Source organism: Oncorhynchus keta, chromosome 21, assembly GCF_023373465.1.
Source record: "Oncorhynchus keta strain PuntledgeMale-10-30-2019 chromosome 21, Oket_V2, whole genome shotgun sequence".
Lineage (NCBI taxonomy): Eukaryota > Metazoa > Chordata > Actinopteri > Salmoniformes > Salmonidae > Oncorhynchus > Oncorhynchus keta.
The window spans coordinates 6,877,706-6,896,146 of NC_068441.1; the positions used below are offsets into that span (position 1 = coordinate 6,877,706).

Consider the following 18,441-nt stretch of genomic DNA (forward strand, 5'->3'; position numbering starts at 1 on the left):
CTTTTGTGAAGGAACTTGTTTAATGTGAACAGTGCAAATCTATTATTATTTCAACAAATATTTGACACTGGACAGATGTAACATAAAAATGTTGAAATTGAAAAGGGGATAGTCAAGAACAGTCAGATTATTATTGCAAGAGATTTAGACATATGCTGATAATATGAAACAGATTCTCAGTTCTATTATTTTGTTGTTTTAACAGAGTTTTAGAACGTCACAAAGAACATACAAATATAGACAATACAAACATACGAACATTCTATAAAAAAGCAACAGCTTCCTGTTCAAAGTTTCAGGACAATTCCCCTATCAATTAAATCGACCTGGGGATTGTCCTCTCAATTGACAATCACAGTGCTCCCAACACACGGGGCACTCCCACTCAGCCTCATAAAGGGAAAGCAAAAAAGAGTAACATCCATCATAGTATGGATGTGCAGGAGGTATATGGAAGGCATTGGGGGCAAATGGAAACCTGGAGTACCTGGCCCATAATGTCCATCACTTATTATTCTGACTAGCATTAAGGCCTGGAGATACTAAAGCAGACGGTATCTGAATTTGTTCAACATTTGTCTGAGCTAATAGGTTGGCTTCCCTTGTATTGCTTGGCAGTAAGGGAGAGAAACAGGCCTTTTGATTTGTTATCCAAAAGCTATAAATGATGGACCCTGCTGCCAGCAAGAATAACAGGTGATGAACATTACGAGTCGGGTAGCTTACCCAGGATAGTCAAATGGCACCTCCACAATGAGAGGAAGTACTGGACAAAGCCAGTCTCTCATCAGCCACAGTTTCACATACTCTCTCTCTCAACTCTCATTCTCTCTCAGGCACAACAGACTCTCTCCAGTTGTATGGCACTTCTGATTCTCTCACACTCACACGCGCTTGCCCGCTCGCTCTCATGCGCCCGCTCGCTCTCATTCGCTCTTTCATTCTCCTCCTTTGAGGGAGGTGTCGAGTTGTGTTCTCTGGGATCTTTGGATGCAGTGACTGGTCATCTTCTGATGATTGTCAGTCAGAGGTGCAGGTAGTCCCGTAGGGAAGCGGTTTCTCAGCCAGGGGTGGAACCACCAGGGGTGGGACTAGCAGCTTGGGCCTCCTGCATCCTGGTGCGGGCTAGTGCGTAGCGCTGCACTATTTGCTTGACATGCTCCTCCTCCTCACGTTGTAACATGCGAACAAAGTTCTTGAGCTCTGGCATAGAAAAGGCATCCCACTGGAAAGATAGAGGAGGGAGACGGAACATTAGTGTAAGCTGCACAATGTGAAATGACCATGTTGGTTTGTGAATGAATACCCGATGAATGCCCAATACTCACGTTGACCTCTCCAGTCTCATTCTCTTTTAACACCAAACTGAGGGCTTTGTCATTGGGTCCAGCACACAGACGCAGGTGGAGTGGACTCTCGTCGTCAGACAGCTTGCGCAGGAATACTGAAATACAGGAAGAGGAAGAAGAGACCACGGAATTAAACAACAGTATTAATATTAATATTTATCAATGAGATGTCGGTGCAGAAAAAAAGAAAAGCCGTGCTGCTGCAAGACCACAAACAGAGGCGGGCTTACCTTGGTCATGGCGCTTTGTGCTCTCAAACAAAGCAAACTTTCCAGGGTTGTCCACCACGGTGAACTTCTTCAACAAGGCTTCGATGACCTCACGAGCACATGTGCGGGAGCTGATATGTAGATGTTTGGACGTATCCTTGGGCAGGTAAAAAGAGGTGCGACGCTTAACTCCCCCAGTCTTCTTGCCCGCACCAACCTGTGTTGCAGTACCCTTTCTTGGTGGGGGAACTGACACGGGTCGTAGCAGCTTGAACTGGACCTTTATGAAGCCAGTGTAGGAGCCATCTTTGTTCTGTTGAAAAGAATGAAAACATTTAGGAATTCATCCTCACGAAACGTATTCGTGTTGAATTGTGCAGTAATGGAGTTGAACAATAACAACATGGTAATGCAGACAGTGTTAGAGTAATTGCAATGTTACTACTTACTGCAATGGCATAAGAGCAATTGTTACTACTCACCAGGTTCATGAACAAGTTGCTGTTGATTTGAGCATTGTACTCCTTCACCTTCTGCTGGATCTCTGTGACTGACAGATCCTGCTGCTTCCCCCATTCAACCTGTTCATCCTGACCAGAGAGAAGGGAGTCAATATTTCAATTAGCCACTCAATGTTTACTCATTCGTCTTCTTAAACTGACAGTGCAAGACAAAAAAGGGAAACATTGGTGTTCTACCACCGTGTGTCAGCAGAGAGCCAAGGTTGAACGTTTTGCATGTCAAATTATGACTGTAAGAATTGTGTGATGTGGGCCTATCTAAACAAACAATCCACAACATTTTGGGTCACGGAGGGGAAATTCGATTTCAGGAGACTTGGGGAGTCATGTTCACAGTGGTCAGAGTTCAGTAGAGCAGAGGACTAGATTGGGTTTGGTGAGAAAAGGAAGCACTAGACTGGTGTAAATCAAAATTGTCTTGAATGAGAAACAGCATTCCTACTTGTTACGGCTTATAACAAATGTGCTAAAAACAAATTACTTATATTATTTTGCGGACTGTAGCAGCCTATGCTTCACAGTGCTAACTTCCTGTAAGCTCCACACCTTCTTTCACAAAGTTATCGCTGGTTGCATCAGATTCCAAACTTCCTGTCAACGTAGCCATAGCTTCCCTATGATAGGGAAGCAGTGGACCACAATGATGTCAGCACTGACCAATCCCAGTTCCTCAACTCCTTCTATCTCTGTAGAGGGAGGCATCATGAGGGAAGTTGCAGCTGTTTGTGATGTCTGCAAAAGCTGTGGACTGCATTCCTTAAAGCTGTGTTCGTGTAAAAATAGCTGCCCCCCTCAGGCAACCCCCCCGCTTGAGAGTCAGACACAAAGCCTTCATCTGTTTTACAGTCATATCCTGTGGAGTCAGCTGCCTAATCCTCACAGAATCTCAGCCATCTTTTAGCAATTCACATTTGGCCTCCAGCATCTACAAGTTATTTAAATGTCTCCCATGGACATAGTAACCACCACAACTATGCGCTTCCTGTGTCTAATGGTCTGTCCTCGCTTCCTGTGTGAGAATGTCATTCAAGACATGTGATGCACAGAACTCTTCTTCCTGTATCAATTAAAAGGACCAGCTAGCCCAAAATGACCCTGTTGACAGTAGCTGCTTTTCAAATAAAATCCAATTTCATTGGTCACATACACATGGTTAGCAGATGTTATTGCGAGTTTAGCGAAATGCTTGTTATGGGAGGGGGGAGGATCCATAGATCAATACTCATAAATCCTCCTGGCAGGTGTTAACATCAGCACCAACATTATCTGTCCTCTGGGACAAAGTCTCAAACTCTCATTCTACCCACAACTACATAAATCAATGTCAAGTTGTGCAAAATCAGATCAATAACCTGAATCCCAATGCAGATAGAAAGGGTGTTAAAGAGATTCTCCTGTACTTTTGTATAATTTTTAGTTCGTAATTCTGAAAGTAGTGCTCACAGACCAAAAGTGGTACCCAAAAATTGCGTACTATGTCACGTGCAGATACTGTATGTGCACCACGTCATCGCTCTTTCTCTGCTGTGTGTGCATGATGTGCCTCTTGCTAGCTGTCACTCATATGGTTGAACTTGCTAGGGGGCTGGCCCATGTAAGGGACATTCTAGGGGAAATGGCGCAGCCACAGCCAGGAGCATCAGTTGGGTATGCGCAAGACCAAAAATGTAAAAATGGCCTAAATTAATTCCAATCCCGATTAAAATGCCACGGCTGTCTAGCATACTGGTCGGCTGACTTTGGGACCATGCAGAGCATCACTTCAGAGAGAGAAGCGGCCAGCCTGAACACCTTTCTCTCAGAGAGCAGAAACTGTGCCAGACCGTTCATATTATACACTACATACAAAAGTATGTGGAGACCCATTCAAATGAGTGGATTCGGCTATTTCAGCCAGACACCGTTACTAACAGGTGTATAAAATCGAGCACACCGCCATGCAATCTCCATAGACAAACATTGCCAGTAGAATGGCCTTACTGAAGAACTCTGTGACTTTCAATGTGGCACCGTGATGGGATGCTTTCCAACAAGTCAGTTCGGCAAATTTCTGCCCTGGTCAACTGTAAGTGCCATTATTGTGAAGTGGAAACGTCTAGGAGCAACAATGGCTCAGTCACGTAGTGGTAGACCACACAATCTAACAGAATGGGACTGCCGATTGCTGAAGCGCATAGTGCTTGCAAAACTCACTATGGAGTTCCATACTGCCTTTGGAAGCCATATCAGCACAATAACTGTTCGTCGGGAGCTTCTTGAAATGGGTTTCCATGGCCGAGCAGCCAAACACGAGCCTAAGATCACCATGCACAATGCAAAGCATCGGCTGAGTGGTGTAAAGCTCGCCGCCATTGGACTCTGGAGCAGTGGAAACGCGTTTTCTGGAGTGATGAATCATGCTTCACCATCAGGCAGTCCGCCGATTTGGTGGATGCCAGGAGAACGCTACCTGCCTGAATGCATAGTGCCAACTGTAAAGTTTGGTGGAGGAGGAATAATGGGATAATCAAAAGATGATAAGCTTCCACCGAAAGTAAATTTAATACAATTTGCCAAAATGTGCTTTATAATTACTCATGCCTATATATAAATAAATACAAATCATTCAAAACACTCCACCAGAGAGCATAATTTGGCCAGAGAGGATCATTAGCTTCTTTTAAAAATTAGCTGTGGATTGTTTGAAGCGTTTGGTCAGCGCGCGGCGAATAGACTACCAGATAGCTGACTGTTGAGTTGCATCGGTTAGTGAAAAGCAGTTAAATAGGCCTATCACAGTATTTCAAAATATGATTGTAGGAAAAACATAGTTTAGAACGCGAATGGCTATTGCGGAAAAGAGAAGACAAAGAAAAGATTGATCTGTCTCTAGTCATCAAAATTCTCAACTCCCAATGGAGCGAACAGTAGCCTATCTTATTGGCACCTGTGGAGAACATCCCCATATTCCCGGTGAGTGCGCGCATATTCATTGGCTTTATCATTGGATCAGTACCACTGTTAATTTTGGGGGGGGAAAGTAATGCGATTATTAAAGGCCACATTTTTCCAGTGCAGAGAAAGGATTATAGGCCTACTCTATGTCACTACACACTCAGGCATGCATTGTTCAGTACAGTCTGTTTTGCTAACAGTGACTGAGTTATATTACTGGCCTAAATTATGACTATGCAATCTACTCGTCACAGGAATATTCGCCTCTTTTACATTCGTCTGCAGAGTTGTGGACTTGAGTCACACGAAGTTAAGTTGCAAACTTGATGACTTGAAACTCAACTTGATAGAAAATAAAAACAACTTGAGACTTGACTGACTTGCGACTGATGACTTTAAATTATCTGGCCATGTTTTGTAACGGTTTTGTCACTCATTTTGTGGCGCCGAGTCCGTTGGATTACTCTCCACGCGGCCAGCGACAGTAGCCGCAACATGGTGCCTTGCAACAACAAGTGAACCACAAGTGAAACGCACACTCGGCCCTCTGATTGGACCAGCAAACCTACAATCAAATGACCTGAAATGTAGAATTTACTTATGAGATTTTAATAAGGAAATGTGTTTTAATAAAGGATTAGAATATTACATAAGTCTGAAACCATGTGATTGTATGAAATTGATGTGAATCATTCCATTATTATAATGCATGTATGTGATAGTAGGTCGATTATTATGATACTGTACTGTGTAATATATCCCGGAGTGTAGTTCTTAGTCAGAATCAACGTTAACAATGTGTCTAGTATTTTGATAACAGACAATCTGTCTGAGCCAGATTCGGGGCGACCTTGGCTGGGACACTGAGAACTTCCTAGTCCCAGGCCTCTCCTTATCATAGGGGAGGGCAGGAAGACGCTATTCTCACGGACTCCCCTAGTCTTGATTGGTGGGTGGTTTGTGTGGAAGTATGTGTGTCACTACAAATTGAAAACATTTAACTTTGGTAGACTGGGCCTCTTGTCTGTTTTCGTTTCTGTCAGTAATCTTACAAATCCTGATATAACAGACTGAGGGTAACATAATTGAATTGGTTAGTGAATAGGAGAATAGAATTCTCGTAACAGGTTTGCATTTGGAATATGTTTTTAAAAATTCATTATTACTGTGGCGAAAACGCACCAGAGGCGTGTCTCTCCACTTGTACTCGCCAAACTCCCGACAGTGGAGAGAACTTATTCTCTTGTTGAAATGCTTTTGTTGCTTTCTTTCACACTTTTAAATGCACATGTGGTAAATCTATATTCCATATAATCCCACAATAATTGCTAGCGTTTCATCATTCCAGCCCCGTAACGTTATTTTAACACTTAAACATTTATTTTTCATGTTTGATAAGATACATTTTCATTTAGCCTACCATTTCTTACCCTCGGAGTGGGCGCAATGTTTATTTATTCAAGACTCACAAGGTAGAAGTTCTGTTTATTTCATTCAATGTATGGTTTGCATTGTTCTTATTTCCCGGGTTATGTCGGAGGTCCGTGTGTCTGTGTCTGTCTGGTTGTGCATAATAGGAGTGTGCAAGCTTCAGTATGCACAGAAATAGGCTATGTGTCTTTCACGGCACGCTTTTGAGTCAGAATAAGAGAAAATTATTGTTCCATGTACGAATGGTGATGAAATATCATTAAGTCTAATTAAGACAAATGTATGTACCAATGGATGTGGAAATGGCCTTTTACATTGTAAACCAGTTTATTGGTTCAGGGTTCGTACAGACAGTTGCAAAATTGAGACTTAAGTACCTTTCCCAAGCACTAATATTTATTTTCAAGGCTCGCCAATTTGTAATAGGTCATATTATGCAATTATTTCTAGTCGCCACCGGATGGCAGTATATCGCCACAACCCCGGGGAAAATAAACAAGGCAAATCCAGGGGAGCATCAATATGCTGCCAGGCAGGATTGGATCTACATTTGCCCAGCATTTTAGCTATCAATGTGACATTTGGCGGCGTCTAAATCAGTCAGTTCTGTACCTGCATGACTGAGTGGCAGTGTGGGTGGAATGAGCGAGCTAGCCTGGCAACCAGAGCACGAAACACGTGAGGAATTAAAACTCTGTAGTCTGCCTGGAAATTTGCAAGACCAATACATTTTTCAAATATTTTTCATATGAACATATTTGATCATTTTCTGTTCTCCTCTCTTTTGAAGTACTAACTTGAGAAAATGTCAGACTTTCAAAAGTATTCCAGTAGTTGAATTTCAAAGTGCCAAATTCAAGTACTTTAAGCACCTTGTGCGAACCCTGTTGGTTGTAATTGCCAATTGGGTAATCGTATGGTCCTGGGTGGGGCCAAGTGCTTACATGTACCAGTTTGAGGTCCTGTTAGGCAGATTCCATTTGGTTTCTCAAGGGGAGACTGTGCAGTCTTGCCATCTACCTGTGTCCATTCAGATATGACATGTTATGCTTAATAAAGTGGCTATTTCTTTAGGCCAATTGCCCGTGTACATTCGGTAAATGCTATATGATATGGCAATTTCAACATTGAATCACAAAGACCAGTAAAATACATCTACACTGAGCACATCAACCTGCCTTGTCTTCTGATGTCATGCCCTTACCACTGCTACAAGGTCCCTATTTTACAATGACATCATCAAAATATGTTGTAGACAAAATAATGAAAGGGGTTGTCTGGTCACCTCAATAAATAGACAGATTTGTAGTTGAACAAGTCATTGCATTTATAGATTTTTACTTAACTTGAGACTTAACTTGAAAAAACATGTGACTCGACTTGCTCTTAGAATGCACAACTTGGACTTGACTCGAGACTCGAACCTTGTGACTTGCTTGTGACTTGAATAATAGTGACTTGGTCCCACTTCTGTTAGTCTGCAAATGCGATGCATTATAAAAAAGGTGCAATTTTAAAAAGGCGCAATAAAAATTAAAATTAAAAAGAAATGCTTCCCCAAACTTGAAACTCACGCGCCACCTATGGATGTCAGCCATATTGTGACTTAAAAGCGTATATTATGCATCCACTTCATCTTTCACTGCACCCTTCACACCCTCTTTAGGTTGAACTGAACTCATACCACTGAGCACAGCTTCCAGAAAAACAGTTGATTGAGGTTAAACAATAATTATTCTGCTCATAGATTACGCATGTATAAACTACACATTGACACTTTCAGCCCAAAGCGGGAGGTTTGAAAAACGGATTATTCGCCAAAGTTCCAGAGCATCTTTAAATGTCCTGCAACTAGTAAATAGGCAATCACAAAATGGAAGCCAGAACAGTCAACTAAGGAGTCACCCATTTTTACTGTGCTGATATTACTGTTTTGACTCAACTGTGTATAACATTATCTAATGTATTTATTCAAGATGCTGTAGAAATATGAGTAAATGAAACATGATCAAATGTTGCCATTCCCTTTATGTCTAGTAGGCTACTCATTCAAACCCTCCGGAGATGTCTGTGCAGGCTTGTGTGTGCAAGCTTTGCCGGTGTGAAGCAATGTGAGTGAAGTCATTTGTTTCTGAATGGTCCAGAGAAGAATAGTACATGACTTGTGTGAGTTGTGAAACCTGAGGGGTTATCGTGGGTGTGTTCACTAAACTCTTGAGCGGTTCTCAGCATCGGGATATATGAGTCATCATTGTAATATGAGAGAAACGCAGTAGATTCCAATTACTGTTTTAATAAGAGTGGTCATCATAGTTACTACTACATCAAAATATATATGATATGTTATTTGAAATACTCGAGTTTATGCCTATATCACGTCATAACTATATTAGAAAGTATAATATAAAGGAAGCTACACACAAGATAGTCTAACATATTATACATGAACATCAGTGAAGGCGAAGGCATGACTAGCCAACATCTTATTCAATAAGTCTTATTCAACTACTTGACAAATTGTTCTCCTCTCACCTTCTCCTTCTTGGGTTTGTGAAGGAATGATGTGCGAGCAGTGAAGTACTGCTCGAACTCCGAATCGGAGTCCCCACTGCAGTATCCGCTGCTGGTGGAGCTGCCCCACGTCTTCTCGAAGGACAGGCTTTTATCCGAACCGCTGACCGTGTCTGTCATTATCAAACTGTTACAATGTAACCAACCGTCTGGAGCGATGTAGTGTTTAGAATTCGCCAAAATGTGTCCGGTTAAAAAAATAATCTAATTCGGTTTGGATATGAGCGCTGCTAGGTGTCGTTTCCTGTTTAATAAAACGAGTTATATCTATAAATTGTAGTATACCACTGTAATAAACGTGTAACTACAGAAACGTTAAAACAGATAGCGAGTGTAAAGTAATAAGGACTGCTGGTATAGTAGGTATATCTCTGTAAACTTCGACAATGTTGTTCTAAAGCGCGTTTCTGTCGGTTTCCTGTTCAATCTGGCCACGTTTCGGCTTCTCACAACTAGCTGAGAACTGGATGATGGACCAGCCCCCGCTTTTCCATCGCTCTCCTGGTTTTGACTAGATGGGATACAGTTTTTGTCAAATTTAACTTTTCGTAGCAGGCTATGATAATTTACGCAGCAGGTTATGATCATTTACGCAGCAGGTTAGGACAATTAGGTTAAGGTTGGAAAAAGGGTTGGGTTATAGGGTTAGCTAAAATGCTAAAAACAACACCTTTTGACGTAAAGGTGACAAAAAATGGTATCCCTTCTAGCCCTTACCTTCCCTCCCTCGGCCCGCAGAGGCTCCACCCAGGCGGTTGAGATTAGAAAATACACAAAACCAGCGCAACAGGCTATGATTGGGCACTGAGGGGAAATTCCAACTCCCTAATGACATCATACCACTCCCTTCCCTGTCTGCCAACAAACAATAAAGGCGTTTGAGGAGATGAAAATCATGTGAGGATTCACATGTTAACAGAGCGTAGAGTACTCACATGATAAGAGTTTGGAGTATTCACATGGCAAATGCATGACATAAGTAGACATGTAGGCTCAGGAGTTTACAAAGAACCGCACCACTTTAGAGAAAAATATATACACTACCCTACATTTCATTGGACCGTGTTGCTAACACTTTTTATTTGGCTCTATACTTCAGCTTTTTTGGATTTGAGATCAAATGTTTCGTATGAGGCGACAGTAAAGAACGTTAACTTCTATTTGAGGGTATTTTCATAGATATCTGTAAGGAAGCATGTATCTAGTCCCCCCATTTCAAGGTGCTATAAGTATTTGGACAAATACACTTAATGTGTAGTAAAGTAGTCAAATGTTTAGTATTTGTTCCCATATTCTTAGCAGGCAATGACTACATCAAGCTTTTGACTTTACAAACTTGTTGGATGCATTTGCAGTCTGTATTGAATGTGTTTCAGATTATATTGTGCCCAATAGAAATGACTGGTAGATTTTACATTGTGTCATTTGGAGTCACTTTTATTGTAAACAAGAATAGAATATGTTTTCCGTACACTCCCGCAATAACATGGATGCTACCATGATTACAGATAATCATGAATTAATCATTAATAATGAGTGAGAAAGTTACTGAGGCATAAAATTATACCCACAAGACATGCTAACTTCTCACCATTACCAATAAAGGGGGTAGCATTTTTTTGGGGGGGGTATGATCTTTATGCCTCCAACTGTCTCACTCATCATTATTCAAGATTCATTCATTAGCCATAATCATGGCAGCATTCACATTAATGTAGAAGTGTTCAGAAACATCTACTCTTATTTACACTAAAAGTGACTCCAAAATGACACAATACATTATTCACCATTCAGTTCCTATTGGGCAAAACATAATCCGAAACACAATCAAAACAAACTGCAATTGCACAATCTTGATGTAGTCATTGTGTGCTAGGAATATGGGGCCAAATACTAAACTTTTGACTACTTGAATACACTATATGGGAATTTGTCCAAATATTTATGAAAAATTTACTTTTTCAAAATGGGTGAACAAGATAAAGTGCTTTAACAATAAAACATACCCTCAAATAAAAGGTGACATTCTGTACTGTCTCATATACAACATTTGATCACAAATCCAAAATGCTGGAGTACAGGGACACATTGAGTCATTTTAGCATCACTGTCCAAATAAATACAGAGGGGAGTGTATTTCCAACAAGAACAACTAAAAGTGATGCTCCATGCTACTGTATCTAAAGGAAATTGTGAGAAAGGACCTAATGCATTATTTCCAGGGTGATGGGATAGAAAGGAAGAGGCGTGTTTACAAGTGAGTATGTAGACACCATGTCACCACAGTGTGGCCTAGAAGATAGTGGATAGATAGTGGTCATGACACATGACATGGCCAGTGAATTATTCTTACAAAATATATATATATTAGCCCGTCATTATAAATAAGAATTTGTTCTTAACTGACTTGCCTAGTTAAATAAAGGTGACATAAAATGGCCGGTGAATGAGGGTGAGAGTACAGAGAACACATAATGACATGCATGTACAGTCTGTATCGGATCATGAGGTTCTTACCACATCTGTATCGGTCTCCATGGTGTGTTCCATAACACATGTTTGTTCAACTATGGAGCTACCATCCAAACTGCAATCTAATTGGATAACAGCTCGACATCTGTAGTGACACGTGAATCTGCAATCTGTGAGAAAAGAGAGGTGAATGATAAACAGGATTTAATAGAATAGATAATAATAATAATAATAAATAATAATATATGCCATTTAGCTGACGCTTTTATCCAAAGCGACTTACAGTCATGTGTGCATACATTCTACGTATGGGTGGTCCCGGGAATCGAACCCACTACCCTGGCGTTACAAGCGCCATGCTCTACCAACTGAGCCACAGAAGGACCACAGATCATGGGTTGCAATTAAAGTTGGGGCTCGTCCACCAGGGCTCTACATTTTGTAAGGCCACGGTCTAACAATAGATCAGCCACGATGACACACAGATGTAAGGAAAGATTGACTATAAAAAAGTGGCACCCACTGGCTCAGAAACATCCATTTCGTAGTTTTGGGTCATCCCTCCCGTATTTTGGATTTCTAAATTGTCTGCTGTCCTCCGCTGGCCACAGTGAGTCATTACACGTTTGACAGAGAACAAAACTTGTCACTGACGTATTTGACTTCAATTTGGTCACAAACAGGACATAATTAGAAAAGTATTGCTGGAATGTAGAGTGATTATTGTACAAATAAAACAGCTGTATATTAATGTAAGGAGATTCATGTAATGGAGAGATTTTACCAGCATATTCCAATACGCTTCAGACATTTATCTCCCCACAAATCTAATGGTCACACATTACAATACAAAGGATGGAGGACTGGTTGTGATGAAATGCCTGGTAGTGAAACATTGACATCCTGCCTGAATGTAATTGGTGTCATATAGCCAACTGCAAGTGTGAGTTGTTGCCCAAGGGCTCTTACAGCTTAGATCTAGTTAGTTCCCTGTATGGCCAGAGGAGTTCATAGTGAAACTTTAAAGACTATGCAAGAGGAAGGCGGTGCTGGATACCAACAAACCGGCAGCACCAATACAAAGAGACAACAAACCACTAGAACCATCTCAACGTCCTCATAAATAGACTGCCGCCAACTGCTGATTGAATCTGTGAGTCTTGTTTTGACAAATACCCCAGAGCTAAAACTGGGTCTGGGATTTCCAGGCAAGCGGTTTGGTTCTCAGCTAGATCTTTGCTGCTGGAAATGGTAATGTACCTATTTGCAATGACTCCTCATTAAAGCCTATTCAGGTCTAATGAATACCGTGTCCTGTGAATGGAGCAAGTGTCACAAAAAGCCCATTTAGTTCAGTTGAGAAACAATGAACCAAAGCTATAATGGGTCTGGCTCACACGTAAACAAACACAAATATGGCCTATGCACAAACAGGCTATATAATACCTTGAAAGACATTCTCATAGCCCTAGTTATACCTTACAACACTCACACACATACAATTTCAGAAAAAAAGGCTACGGTTAGGGTTGTGCCCTGCATTACACAAATATCAAAATACACATTATATACCTTCAGAGGTACACATTGGATCTCACAAGGTACTGTTTGTTACCTTTTAGGGTAAATGTGCAGATAATCTAGTATAATGGTAAACATTTTTACATAATATTTGGAATATAAAGGTACGATCATAAGCTTAGTGGGGCCATAACATTAAGTTAGTTATTTTTGGCCACCCGTGAGCTGAAGTTTTGTACCAGTTTAAGTGGACTGTGGTTATGTTAGTTAAAGGTTGAGTATGTCCGTTGCCACTTCTAAAGTCTTTATAAAAGGCTTACATAAGAGCATGTGACAATAAAGATCTGTAATTAATATTTTAGCCATCTTAAAGATACATTCCGGAGTATCAAAAACAACCTCGTTATTTTCTTAAACCTCCCGTTCTGGACTCGACGAGTCAGTGTATGGCTCATACATGCATAGTAAACCATCTGCAGTTGCTACATTCTAACCTGCCATTATCTAGTCCACAAGATACGTGCTCGTTCATGTCATGATCTGAAGCGAGTAGGATTGCCTGGCTACTTAGACCTTACCATGAGTTATTTTCATAAGGGAAAATACATAGAATACGTCAATCAAATCCTCCCACCCTAAATTTGAAAACATAAAAATAATTAGATCTATTAGACGCCGGTTGTAGTTTAATTTCTCTTTTACAATAACCTAGTAAGCAGAAGTAAGCAGAAAAGTATGTGCGCTAAAGATGGCGTCGTAGCCTGACACATATATTAGAAGACAATTGTCAACCTGATCAGAAACACTATGTTCCCCATCATCTCCTAAATGAAATCCCTGGTGTATTTTCTTAGTCTTTTGAGCGATATATAAAAACATTCTAAGGTTTTAACCAGGCGCGAATCCCGGACACAACACACATTTCGGTGATGCGCTAGAGAAATGTATATGGAATCTTTCACCCACTTCCTTTTTAGTTGAGAAAATATAGCCCAACCTTTCTGTTGTTTCAACCATCCATCCCAATCAAATAGTTTCATATGTCTTTCCACCGTTTGTCCTTATATATTTACACAGCAGGTATTCCATGATATGGGGTATAATCTAAAACTGCAGTTGATTGCCAGCTATCATTATTCATCACGTAGACAAATACTGGCCTATATATAATCATTAAACGATTTTAAAGGTGTAGGTAATTTGATGCAAACATATACTGTAAGTAGGTTATAACTTTTCCATTGTATAAATTGTAACATTATCACAATCACTTACTTGTCATACTAGTCTGTACAACAACAGGAATTAGCCACAACCAAGCTCGAGGGACAGTGTTGATTGGCAGAGGGAATTATGTCCAATGAGGTTGCAAGTTTAAAGTGGGAGGTGGGATCAGATTGGCACAGCATTGTCCAATGAGGTTGTGGGGTGAGGCCAAGCATGTGCACAGCTCATGAACACCCATAGTTTAAAAAAAGGATCTTTGTGCATGCTACAGAGGCTCGAGGACAATGACGTGGTAACAAAGTACACAACTTTCGGGGACCAATTTTGGCTTGTGAGCGCTAATTTCAGAACTACTGGCTAAAAAGTATACAACAGTATCGGAGAATCTCTTTAACCCATCACTGAGCGGCCTTGTCAATGGTTAAGGCATTGGCTTGACAGTTACTGGACCCAGGTTCAAGACTTGGTTGGGGCTACCCCCAAATTTGCTACACTGGTGTCAGAAGTGGGGATGATGGAGAGAAGTGAACACATGAGGCACTTGGTATAGAGAAGAGGTACATTTTGGCCACTTAAAAGGAACAAATGGCCTTGTCACTGTGGTGGTACCCTAAAAAAAGTGTATATTTACCTTTTGGCTCTTTTAAAGGTACAAACTGCAAGGGTACAATTATGTACCTATAACTAATGGTACAATCAATGGACGTACCTTACAAGGTACCACTACGTTGACAAGAGTTTGTACCCCTTGAAGTACAATTCTGTACCTTTATTCTGAGAGTATAGGCCTACTGGCATGTATGCAGACATGCAACTGTAAAGCACATCACGTTTGCTTGCTTAGTGAATCTCCCGATTCGGTCCATACCTGGCGCAAACCAGGGACATCTGCCTCAAACACACGTGACCGTCCTCCCTCAAGCGTCTTAGCCGATCATGCCACCTCAAAAGCTAGCTAATGAGTCGAGCGAATTAAGGCTGAGGAGTACAGTAAATTGCACGTGCTACACAATCATAAATCACGACATGCACTCACGCATACATACATGTCAGTGGAGGCTACTCAGAGGAAGGGGAGGACCATCCTTCTCAGTGAATTTCATAAAAATAGTCAACAATTAAAAAACGTTATCCTTTTTAGATAAAACTATACTAAATATATTCACATCACCAAATAATTGATTAAAACACACTGTTTTGAAATGAAGGTCTACAGTAGCCTCAACATCACTCTGTAGTGTAGCACCAAGGTGTTGCCAGAGGACAGCTAGCTTCTGTCCTCCTCTGGGTACATTGACTTCAATACAAAACCTAGGAAGCTCATGGTTCTCACCCCCTTCCATAGAATTGCAGAGTTTTTATGACAACTTCCGGAGAGTGTCCTCCAATCTATCAGAGCTCTTGCAGCATGAACTGACATGTTGTCCACCCAATCAAAATATCATAGAATGAATCTAGTACTGAAAGCATAAGCTACAACTAGCTAGCACTGCAATGCATAAAATGTGGTGAGTAGTTGACTCAGCGAGAGAGAAACACAATAGTTGAACGGTTTTGAAAAAATTAATTTCTCCCAAAATTAAGGAGAAGCAAGTGAGAGAGTTATATATTTTTTTAACTTTCACTTAGCTAGCAAATGCAGCTACCTAGTTTAGTCTACTCAAACACCTGGCTCAAACAGAGAGGGGTGCTATGTTAGCTAGCTGGCTATGGCTAACACTGAAACTCTTCCAAGTCAAGGTAAGCTTTTGGTATAAATTTATTTCTACCGGGGCCGCCGGTGTAACTGCTAAACTGCACACTGTATTGAATGACTGTAGCGGGTTTACAAATGCGTTAGTTCTAGTAGCTTTGTTGACTATGATGTGACAATGACGTAGGCTGTGTGTAGTTGTGTAGTGGTTATCGGTCATGATATGAAGATTTGGCTTGGAAAGTTTTTTTTCGCCTGGTCACAGACAGCTGTTGTGTTGTGCACTGAAGTGCACAAGCGCAGGGAAAAGGTGAGAGGAGCAGAACATGTAGATAGTTGTGAGAAGGAATTATTTATACAACTAGCAAAGTGATCATGCTGTTTTTATGTGGCTGCTATGAAAGTGAACTGTGTTTGCATGTGATTGTAACAGTATACTTTTAAACCGTCCCCTCGCCCATACCCGGGCGCGAACCAGGGACCTTCTGCGCACAACGACAACAGTCACCCTCGAAGCATCGTTACCCATCGCTTCACAAAAGCCACGGCCCTTGCAGAGCAAGGGGAACTGGTACTTCAAGGTCTCAGAGCAAGTGACGTAACCGATTGAAACGCTATTTAGCGCACACCGCTAACTAAGCTAGCCGTTTCACATCCGTTACATGATCAGGGGTGTATTCATTCCACCGATTCTGATTACACCCTAGATCAGCTAGATGTTGTAAACGTTCATTCATAGGCTAGGTTGTAGCAACCTCATGATGGGTACAGGGGAACATATTAGTGTCATGTAGTAGCCTAAACCTAAATCGATGTTACATTGAGCTGGGTGAATGGAATATGAATGGCAGTCATCCAATACTCTGTAATAGAAAGAAGGCCATGCTCATTAAAAAAAAAAGATCCTCCTCCCTCATCTTAGAAGTCACCGACCGCCACTAATACATGCAATCATAATCATGCACTCACACACAAGTAAATCCTGTGCAGCAGGCAGACTCACTGGCACAGCGCAGGCTCTGTTTGTACAGTCCCCAGATGAAGCCTCCACACAGGTCACACCAGGTGGGCTGGGCATGGCTGCAGGGCTGGAAGTCATGTCCCTCTCCCCTCTCATCTGTGAGCAGTAAGTCCAGACTATCCCCCAGCAGTCTGATGATGCCCACCCGGCTGAGCAGCTCTGGGACCTTCCCTGGGCTGATTCGCAGAGCATTGGCCCGCTCCAGGCGAGGTGGTGAGCGAGGCACCTCGCAGCTGGTCAGCTCTATCGGGTCATGGAGCCTCAGCTCACGGAGCTCAATGAACTCACCCCAAGACATTCTGTCAGTCACAGCTTCAGTTCCTTCTTCACACAAAGGCAATCACACCTGTGACCAAAACATTTTTTATTTATTTTAACTTTATTTAACCAGGTAGGCCAGTTGAGAACAAGTTCTCATTTACAACTGCGACCTGGCCAAGATAAAGCAAAGCAGTGTGACACAAACTACACAGTTACACGTGGGATAAACAAACGTACAGTCAATAACACAATAGAAAAGTCTGTGTACAGTGTGTGCAAATGTAGTAAGATTAGGGAGGTAAGGCAATAAATAGGCCATAGTGGCAAAATGCACAACCTCAATCCAAGATCACCCATAATGAAGCACCAACTCAGGGACATAGGCCTTCACTACAGTACAGTTTTAGCCGTAAATTGTGGAGAGAATTTCCCATACAGCTATGTATTCCTTCACTATTATTAAAACCATGGTTTGATCAAAATACTTTAGCCTATTGTGTACTGAGTATGAATGAATTAAGTCTGTTTCTCGACATCAATTGTCAGTTTTCCTCAAAATACACCAATAAAGTGGTCTACTCGGCAATAAAAATATAACTTTTGAGTTTTTTAAACCAATCTGTGCTTCAGAATATATTTGTTTCATTCGTTTTCTTAACGGGACGTTTTTTTGTTTGTTGAAGGAGCCCCTTTGCCATTTACTATCTCCAAGGCAATTAAAAGTAAACTTTCATCCCATCAAATGTAAAATTACATGGTTTTAAAGTCTATGATTGGAATAGGTCACCAACATTCAAGGCTTTAAACATATCGTGATAATAATTGTAAACTGCAGGCAGGTTGTTGAGCATGCCAGAATGATTGATGATGCGAGTTAACGTAGAAGCACGAGAATTGCACCGACTCGAGCCTATTTCATAATTATGACTGGTTTAGTTTATGTTAATAATAATTCGATAAAAAAAAGTGCTATATGTTATTTAAGTATAACAACTTACCAAAACAGGGATCCACCCCTGCAGCAGCCGATGCTTCATCTCCAACGTTCTTCTATTTTACAACATTGCCATAGAAGTTATTACGAATAACGGAGCGGAGGTGTACAGCTTCGCATCTGGAAACAATGTGTCATCGGCTACATAACGGAAATACCACTCTTCCGAAAAACACGACTTTTCAGCAGCATGTTTACTTTGTAACCGTCCCGTCACACAATTCTGACACTCCAACA

General features: G+C 41.2%; 1 protein-coding gene across 2 annotated transcripts; it reads right to left on the bottom strand.

Annotated features, from left to right (window-relative positions):
* Positions 1-5: 5 nt before the first annotated feature.
* LOC118400014 (ras association domain-containing protein 1-like) lies at positions 6-18,363 on the bottom strand. Of its 2 annotated transcripts, XM_035796337.2 has the most exons (7): positions 18,209-18,363; positions 16,932-17,295; positions 11,533-11,657; positions 2,041-2,148; positions 1,580-1,871; positions 1,329-1,444; positions 6-1,225 (listed from the first exon to the last, which is right to left on the bottom strand). In XM_035796337.2, exons 2-7 carry the CDS (start codon positions 17,245-17,247, stop codon positions 1,061-1,063), a joined length of 1,122 nt encoding a protein of 373 aa, XP_035652230.1. In that variant the 5' UTR covers positions 17,248-17,295; positions 18,209-18,363; the 3' UTR covers positions 6-1,060. The 2 variants fall into 2 exon arrangements, with proteins under 2 accessions (XP_035652230.1, XP_035652231.1); XM_035796338.2 differs by lacking the exons at positions 11,533-11,657; positions 16,932-17,295; positions 18,209-18,363 and adding an exon at positions 8,977-9,684 and having other exon boundaries at positions 11-1,225.
* Positions 18,364-18,441: the final 78 nt, after the last annotated feature.

What these genes read in the sequence shown, in the direction of transcription:
- LOC118400014 (XM_035796337.2), bottom strand. Translation starts at nt 17,247, where the DNA reads ATGTCTTGGGGTGAGTTCATTGAGCTCCGTGAGCTGAGGCTCCATGAC. An exon ending in CACAAAGCGCCATGACCAAG is followed by an intron (nt 1,445 to 1,579) that starts GTAAGCCCGCCT and finishes CCTGTATTTCAG; the next exon opens with TATTCCTGCGCAAGCTGTCT. An exon ending in ATGAGACTGGAGAGGTCAAC is followed by an intron (nt 1,226 to 1,328) that starts GTGAGTATTGGG and finishes CTATCTTTCCAG; the next exon opens with TGGGATGCCTTTTCTATGCC.